We start from the raw sequence: 8,899 nt of genomic DNA on the forward strand, positions 1-8,899 counted from the left end.
TTATTTAATGAATAGTTATATAATGGTTTTAAGACATTTCAATTTTTATATAGAGGTTTAATTTAATTTGAATTACGAAATATTATTTTATTTTTTTTAAAATTGTTTATGTAACTTGTGTTCCATCAATTAAATTTTATCAACCCATTCTATTCTGCTATAAAATACATTAGTTTTAAAATGAGTATGAAGATTTACCATAATTGAATTATTATTAATTTATATTTATTATATAATTTAAAATAAAAATTGTTTTTAAGTATTCATTTTTTATAACTAAAATGGAAAGGGAATGGGTAGCATTAAAAAATAGATTTCGAACGGGCCATGGAAAAACAGGACACATGCTCCATAAATGGGGACTCAGGCCTACATCAGGATGTAACTGCGGTTATGAAAAGCAAACTGTTATACACATAACTGATGACTGTAATACTCGACGACATAAGGAAGAATGTAAGAGCTACACAGAGCCACAACACACGCAGTGCAATAACTGAACTCCCTGGACATACAAATCTAATAGAAGACCTACACATATCACACACCCATTACTAGTCAACATAATATGATATATATAATTTTTTATCATTTAGTTAACTTTTATATATTTATTTATACTTTTATCTTTCTTTATTTTATATTTATACTTATTTTATATTGTTAATTATGTTAAACTGTGAATTGAATATAATATTTACCTAAGCCATATGAAATAATAATAATAATAGCTAAAATTATAATTACTATTAATAAAAATTCTAACCTACTTGTATAATAATATTGTAAACAATAGTCCAACATTAACTTAATGTTGTATTAAATATGGTACTTATTTCTTATAGTAAAGAAGTTCATCAGCTTAAGGATACAATGTATGAATGATATAGAATAATATACAATTGATTTCATTCCATTTTTCAACTATTATAATATTTTAAATCACTATAAACAATTTTACATTAGTTTGTTATAGTGTAATAGATTGGGACACGGCAAATGCGAGTTACATAATTGAAAAGAAAAATAAACAAAACAAAAAATCAAAATGTCTTTAACATCTAAATATCTAAATAGGCGTACAACATATTTTAACAAAAACAATGTAACATGAAACGTACATTAAAAATGGCTAAGTATAGCAAAATATAACATAACTAGATTAAGTACAGAAGTAATACTTAACATTTAACTTAAATCTATTGGATCACTTATGTGATTAAAGTACATTAAGTTTATGAAATCTAAAAAATACTTTTAAGTATAATAGATGTAAAGTATAATTAAAATCGTCATGAATAATATCTACAATTAAAAACAAGTTACAACTTAAATGAATGTTATATCTAAGTAAAGTTTATTTAAAAGTAGATTTCTATTTTGAAATGCATACACCAAACATAATTAAATTGTTAATATTTACTTGATACACATCATATTTTCTTTGTTTAGTTAAATAATTAGTATAGTTAGTCTATTATAATTTATAACAAATTAATGAATAGTTTAATTAAGTTATTACATAATATAATATCTACATTTTTTAAGAATAATTAATAATCAATATTATTAGTTTTTATTCTAAAAATTAAAAATGCGAAGTACCTATCTACCAGTTACAACCAAAATATATAAAAAGAGATCGCAACACAACGTATTTTTATTTTATTACCAATGTCTTATTACAACTACGGCAGCATAAATAAAAAACAACAAATAAAACACAACATACATTAGTTATTAATGTATATTAACTAGTTACGCGAAAAATGTACGTTTTAAAAGCAAGATACAAAACTTGACTTAAAACATAAAAACCAATAATTTAATTAAAAAATTGTTTACCTAAGAAACCAAAAATATTTTAATTTTAATTTACTTAGTATGAGAAATAAATTAGGACCATTTCATAATATTTACTTTGGAATAATAATACATACCATTTCATTTATTTCACTTAATTATCTTTGTAATACAAATTTATTTAATTTTAATTAATTAATCACATTACAAATTGATAATATTGATAATAAATATTTCAAGATTTAAGTGTATGTGTTATATCAACATAATATATCATTATATTTAAGTTCAAAATTCAATTTTTGTTATACATTTAAAATGATAATTAAAATTTTATATTTATACATCCAACCTGATTAATCTTAAATTGAATTAAAAATTTTTTTTTAAACATATAAAAAGATAAATAAGAAGAAACAATTTTTTAAATATGAAGGTATAAAGTTAATTTTCAAGTAATATGTTTCCAGACATAATCAGCTAAAAGTGAAGTGCATTGTGTGCATGAGCAATCTGCTTGTTCTCAACTATGTTTTGGATGACCATCCATTCCCATCTGATGACGTGGCAACTATAAAACCATATAAATTATAATCATAAAAATATATTTTATTAATTTATAAACTTACAGCCATATTTGTAGGTTGTTGTGGAGCAGTTTGATACATAGGATTGGAGTTTAACACACCCAAATTATGATTGACTTGTCTTCTGTTATCTGATCTAGGCTCTTGAACAACACCTCCACGGATAACTACATGAGAAGGTATATTATTTGACAACTGATGAGCTGGATGTCTGTGAAATAAACGTAGGAAAAATATTAATATATTTTTTAAATATGTTAAATAAGGTTACATTAACATTATCTGTATAATATCAGTACCTATTAGAAATGTGATTCTGATATCTATGTTGCAAGGATGGATCAATGTTTCCATGATTGGACTGATAATTTGACCTAGGTGGTTGGTTTGAAACTGGAGCTTCGGTATGATTATTAGTAGTAGGAGGGGCTGGTGCTCGGTTCCTATTATCTAAAATATATAATATACACATAAGTTAAATATATTACTGAAATAATAATACATGCTAAATTTATGAATGATAATTTATATTGATTGATATAAATTACTTTGAGGTGTGAGTGGAATTGCAAGACGTGCATTAACAGCTAATAAGTGATCACGGCGCCTTGTATAGCTAGCTAATTCATCTTCCAAATTAACATTTTCACTTTTCAGTTGATATAAGCATGTTAATAATGATGCAACTAAATTTTTAACAAAACAATTTTAATAAAACATAATATGTATTAATGAAAATCTTCATACTATCAAAGTGCTGTGCTTGTTCCATTAAAAATGCTCCACCTTGCTCCCACTGTCTTTCAAGCAAATCTTCTAAAGCTTGAGTATTATTGTTATTAATACCATTTGTTAATGACGACCACGATGAAGCTGATCCTTGAGGCTGTGGTGTTTCCTGTAAAATAGTTTACATTGAAATATTGTGTGAATATGGTACAAGTAGCTATAGTTTGAATTTCAACAAACCTGAGGAACAATTTGAGAAGCCCTTTGATTTCGTCGTTGCAACTGAGGGCCCATTAATACATTTTTAGGTACATTAGTAGACAAATTTGGTTCGTTATTAAACATTTTATGAGTTTCTATTTCTTCATTTAAAGTGTCTGCCATTTTCTGAGCCATGCTTGATGACGGATTCAAAGAATTTCCCAACATATGAGGTGCAGCATTGGTGCTATTTTCAAATCTAAATGAATAAAATATAGTGTAATTATTTTTTTAAGCAAAGGTTAACATTGTTCTTTACACTTTTTTATCAGTTGCTTCTGTTTTGGGAACTTGTTTAGTATGTGAAGGAGAACTAATTACACTGGTTTCTTTTTTCAATGTATTTGATTCTGGCTTTTGGGTCAAATTTACTGCTGATCCACCTAAAACAACAAATTAAAATTTAACATACATACATATTACGCATACACATTATATGTATTGAATTAAAAAAAAAAACAATAAATCCAATTCATCGTATCTAATAAAGTTATTTTTAACTATTACTAAATATTAAACTCACTTGATTTTATAATCGTACTTTTGTTATCAACACGATACAAGTTTGTTTCTTCAGTTACTTTTAAACTATTTGAGCTTTGATCTTCTTCAGACTTTGGAATATTCATTGCATTCTTTGTTTTCTGATACTTAGCTGGATGTTTGATTTCAGTCTCAGAATCTTCAGAATAATTTTTTTTACTAGCTGGTCTGTTTTCCACTTTTGTTCCTATTGAAATTACTAAATTTCCAGATGGATGAGTAGTTACAATATGCGGTCCTGATATTCTAGAATCTTCACTTTGAGTGTTCCGAATTGTTGAATCTTTAGCTTTCTTCTCATTAGCAATTTTATCACCTAAGTAATAAACTCAATTATACTTATTATTTTTAACAATTCTAATTATTAATGGAATTAATGTAAGTAACAGCATAACAACCACATACAGGAAAAAATTCAAACTTCAATATAGCACTGAGTAAAAATGAAAACATTTTTTTACTCAATTAAGTAAAGCAGATATTGGCATATATAAATTATAAAATCAATGATAACTTAAGTCTAAAAATACTTTATTATTAGTATTAAAAAAGTTTAAGTGATTTAAATGTGGTTAAAATTAATGTTACAACCTAAGTTTATGAAATATACCTATTTTAAAAAAATATAAACCTATAATACACTTAAATATCATGATTATTACAATAATATTGTTTATATTATTAGTTTGAAATTTGTTAAGAATTAATTCATGAAAAAATGAATAACTATTAAAAGTGTTTTATTAAATACAAAGCCTCGTTTAAAATGTGGTGGAAAAAATTATAAGACCTATTATAAATATTTTCCCAGGTTCCAGAAAGTATTACCATTAAAAATTAAAAGTTTATAATACTCCAAATTTCAACATCACAAGAAATCAAAATTAAAATAGTCATTAATAACGAGTAGCTGACAGTGAAAATTTTTCCTTTGATTCTTGTAGAAAGAATTATAATTGTAAATTAAATAAGCAATACAAAAATACATAAAAAAAAAAAAATAGTATGCTCTCTTTTAATATAGATAATTTATTTGGACTATTAATCTTAACATTTTTATTTTGTCTTGATAATAATTATTTAACATGTTTAATAAAAATCTGTGAAAAAATAAACTATAAAATAAAATGCATACCAAAATTGTTAATGATGGTCAACTTTCGTTTTGGTTTTGAAGTTTGAGAATCTGTAACATTATCAATATTTTGAGGTAACTGTTTTTCAGGTGTTATATCTGATGACGAGTTGTCTGATTGATTTTGAGGACGGTATGGAGCAATAGGTTTGATATTGTTGCTTTTCTTCTATAAAATAAATAACCATCAGTAACTATGTAACAAATATATTTGTAACTACTTATAGGGTATGCAATTTGTAAATAATGAATGTTTAAAAATTATTAAATACTAACCAACTTGGAATAATGATGTTTACAATAGCCAACATATTTAACATTATCATAATAATTTCCAGCTTCTTCACATAGTAAACCAGCACTTTGAGCACATGTCACATGAAATCCTAATTTGCAACCAGACTTGTTACATGACATACATGCACCAGATACTGTTACTTTTTGTCCTTTATTTTTTTCTTCACATATATAACACAACTGAAAACAAAATATACATTTAAATTAATTAGTAATTACTAAAAATATCAAACAAAATATTATAATTACATATAACTATAAATTGTACAGTGATATGTATTTATATATTTTTATGAGCTATTACCTTTCGGGATTACAACATGAAAATATTATAATATTATATACTTTTGGCTTTAAAACATAATTCAAAATAATAAACTAACTATAATATTATATGTAGTATGCACAATGTTCAACAATTATATACAAGGGCTTGAAACAGAAGATAAAGAATGTTAGAAATATAATTATAAGAAAATATAAATACTGTTAAATAAGCTAAAGGAATAAATGTAATAGATTAAGCTATGAGCCATGCAAAAACCGTCTGCAATTATAAACTAATAAAGCTTTTAAGCATTTATATACATAATATTCATAACTAATTATCAATTTTTACTATTCTATTAAACTTTTTTATTTAAACTTTTTGAATTCTTATTTATTAACTATTACTTACAAATTATCAAATTATGAACTAATGAATTTAAAGACAACTTACTGTATAATTTAAATAAAAATTGGGGATTTGATTTTTTAATAACATTTTATTTTAATGAAATAAACCTTATTAAAATAAATATTATTTACGTTATTCTTTTATATGTTTATTTAATTTAGTACTTTCACATTTATAATTAGTAAAACTTACAGTTACAAATCCTAAATATTTTAAAGAGTTTTTATCTAATTAGCAAAATATTGATGTTGAACGGATATTGTACAATATACAATAATATCTTGAGTTTAAACCAAAAAAGTTACAAAAAAGATAGATACTATCTTTTTACAAATATACATAATAATTTATAACTTTTTAAATACTAATAAAAAACCAAGATTTAGTTTTAACATGTTAAAAATTTTATTCTAATAAAATTAAATATTTTTAATTTCATACATTTTATGTTGACATCAAATATTTATTTATTTAATATATAAAGGATCTGGTACAAGAATCAACTATCTCCATATTTTGAAATAATCTAGGAGAAATAATACAATACCCATTATTGCACTAAACTATGTATGTCAGATATCTCCATTTCTATGATTGTTTAACATGTTTGAACCGAAATGTAAACAAAATTGTTCTATATAAGAAAATGTCAAAAACTATATTAAAAAAGTGGAGATAGCTGTTTCTTGTAATAAAGAGCTTCATTCATCATATTTTATATTTGATGATTAACTTGCAATCAAAAAAATAATATAAAAGTGTATTAGGCATATTAAGTATATTATCAAATTAAAAACGGAATAGTTCATAAACATGAATTTATCATAGTTCATAAAAGTATTTAAAAAATCCAGTTAACAGACAAGATCAATATTTTAATGTTTATTTCCACATTTTAAAGAAATTTTGTTGAATAAAAATTATGATTGCCGATTAAAAAAAAAAAAAAAATTAAACTAAATTAAACATTACTATTAGCATGCAGAAATACTCTTAATAATTTTAATTGTAAAATGTAAACATCTGTCATTTAATTATAATCTAATAAAAAATAATAATAAATACTTCAAATCATTTGTTTTTGAATCTATTTAAAAATTGGAAACTAATTAAAGATAATTTCAAGCCCTATTAAGACGAAAAAAATTTGATACTTGGAAAATATATTATTATTTACTCTGTTAAAGCGGTCTCGGGGTATTGCACTCAATTTTACTGGTTCCATAGTAGTAACATCCATAAATGTAACTTCTGGTATATATAATGCACATACAACATGAGCCCAGTTCCCATTTTCAGTAGGTTTTAGAGCACCATCTTTAGATGGACACAGTTCACATTTCTGAAATTAATGCCATAGTTTTCTTACATTCTAAAAGGAGAGTTTAAAAAATGAGTCTAGTTTTTTTAACGAACCACTTTAATAGATTTTTCTTTAAACGCTTCACATTTCCTGCAAAACCATTCTCCTTTTGGTACAATCCGAATTCCATAACAAGCTGTTATAAGATTTTAACAAATTCAAAAAAAAAATTTAATAATGTGACAACTACTGTGCTAATGACAGCAAACTTACCTTGATGTACAGCAACGTTACAATTAGGCCCATCACAATACACCAAGGGGTTTTCAGTCCATCCCGTATCATCACAACATACGCTGCATCCACCAAGCATTTCTTTCATATTGAATATTTACTACAGATTCAAGTATTACAAAATATATTTTAATAAATAAATATCTGATATAGTTGGGTAATATCGAACTAAACTTAACACAAACCTCAAGACACTAGTTCTGGCAGAAAATAATGTAAATAAAGTGATAGTGACAGCGTTTTAAGTTTAATCAGGATTCCATTCAATCAAATAATCACTAAATCATACACAAAATAAAAACAAAAAGTAGTAGTAATAATAATAATGTAAAGATAAAAAAACACAATTTAATAATTCAATTAGGTATTAGAGTTAAGTATTGCTTATAAAACACAAAAACAAAAACTTTTGGTCTGCGCAAACATCAAATACCTAATACGATATAGTCTACATAACATGGCTAGATCATGACATATTCTCAATATTAAAGACTCATACTACACAAGTTACAACGATAAAATTGACTAGCGATTAATGGTATGTGTTTTGAACTAATAACAAACAGCAACCAAAATACTCTTTGTAACACTCATACAACACGAATAGAAAAAAAAAATGCCAAATCGAATTTATCTTTCAACAGCATATTATAAAATAATCTCGGAACTCGGACATTGGCGTTCACAGGCAGATCAGTAGAATAAGTAATAGGTAAAGTGTAGACTTATAACAATTTAACCACACTACGGCGAAATATTTGAAATGCTCCATTGCCACAAGCCTAATATTACCGATAAATTATAAAATATAATTAATAAAAGTGAATACATACTTTTTCTTATGCCTATCACTTAGCGTAAAATTTCGTTATTACAAATTAGATACAACTATAACATAACAATATTTATCAAACATAAATAGTATATACAATTTACATTACATTATTATTTTATCTACTAAACAAAAATAAATTTCGGTTTACAACTGCGAAGATATAAAATCAATGATAAGGCGAAAAAAACGTAAAAAAAAAAAAAAAAACTAACGCTAAAGATTTTCGACTGGCGGAAACGCAACGTCGGTTCCGAAACGTTCGTTCGAATAGTGCCGTTACGCATAAAAGACAGTAACAAAACCGAATATTTCGATTGAGATAACACCATGACTGTTGATAACAACTCGAAATATTTATTTATTTTTTTAGTATTTTACCATAGGGCACAGATATATAATTGTATAAACCACGACGAAAAAACGTTATTTTGTC

The 8,899-nt window shown here is 24.8% G+C and overlaps 1 protein-coding gene across 3 annotated transcripts; it reads right to left on the bottom strand.

Moving 5' to 3' along the window:
* Positions 1 to 906: 906 nt before the first annotated feature.
* On the bottom strand, positions 907 to 8,625 carry LOC114130582 (protein AF-10-like). Of its 3 annotated transcripts, none has more exons than XM_050206678.1 (15): positions 8,465 to 8,625; positions 7,817 to 7,909; positions 7,611 to 7,731; positions 7,451 to 7,533; positions 7,212 to 7,376; positions 5,335 to 5,535; positions 5,059 to 5,227; positions 3,922 to 4,239; positions 3,640 to 3,763; positions 3,360 to 3,579; positions 3,138 to 3,288; positions 2,939 to 3,076; positions 2,690 to 2,840; positions 2,433 to 2,601; positions 907 to 2,374 (listed from the first exon to the last, which is right to left on the bottom strand). In XM_050206678.1, exons 3-15 carry the CDS (start codon positions 7,717 to 7,719, stop codon positions 2,327 to 2,329), a joined length of 2,046 nt encoding a protein of 681 aa, XP_050062635.1. In that variant the 5' UTR covers positions 7,720 to 7,731; positions 7,817 to 7,909; positions 8,465 to 8,625; the 3' UTR covers positions 907 to 2,326. The 3 variants fall into 3 exon arrangements, with proteins under 3 accessions (XP_050062635.1, XP_027851384.1, XP_027851385.1); XM_027995583.2 differs by having other exon boundaries at positions 3,904 to 4,239; XM_027995584.2 differs by lacking the exon at positions 7,817 to 7,909 and having other exon boundaries at positions 3,904 to 4,239; positions 8,465 to 8,612.
* Between the last annotated feature and the right edge of the window lie 274 nt (positions 8,626 to 8,899).

The sequence above is a fragment of the Aphis gossypii genome, chromosome X (genome assembly GCF_020184175.1).
Source record: "Aphis gossypii isolate Hap1 chromosome X, ASM2018417v2, whole genome shotgun sequence".
In the NCBI taxonomy this organism is placed as follows: domain Eukaryota; kingdom Metazoa; phylum Arthropoda; class Insecta; order Hemiptera; family Aphididae; genus Aphis; species Aphis gossypii.

What these genes read in the sequence shown, in the direction of transcription:
- LOC114130582 (XM_027995583.2), bottom strand. Translation starts at nt 7,719, where the DNA reads ATGAAAGAAATGCTTGGTGGATGCAGCGTATGTTGTGATGATACGGGA. An exon ending in AATTCCACTCACACCTCAAA is followed by an intron (nt 2,841 to 2,938) that starts GTAATTTATATC and finishes TATATATTTTAG; the next exon opens with ATAATAGGAACCGAGCACCA. An exon ending in AACAACCTACAAATATGGCT is followed by an intron (nt 2,375 to 2,432) that starts GTAAGTTTATAA and finishes ATGGTTTTATAG; the next exon opens with TTGCCACGTCATCAGATGGG.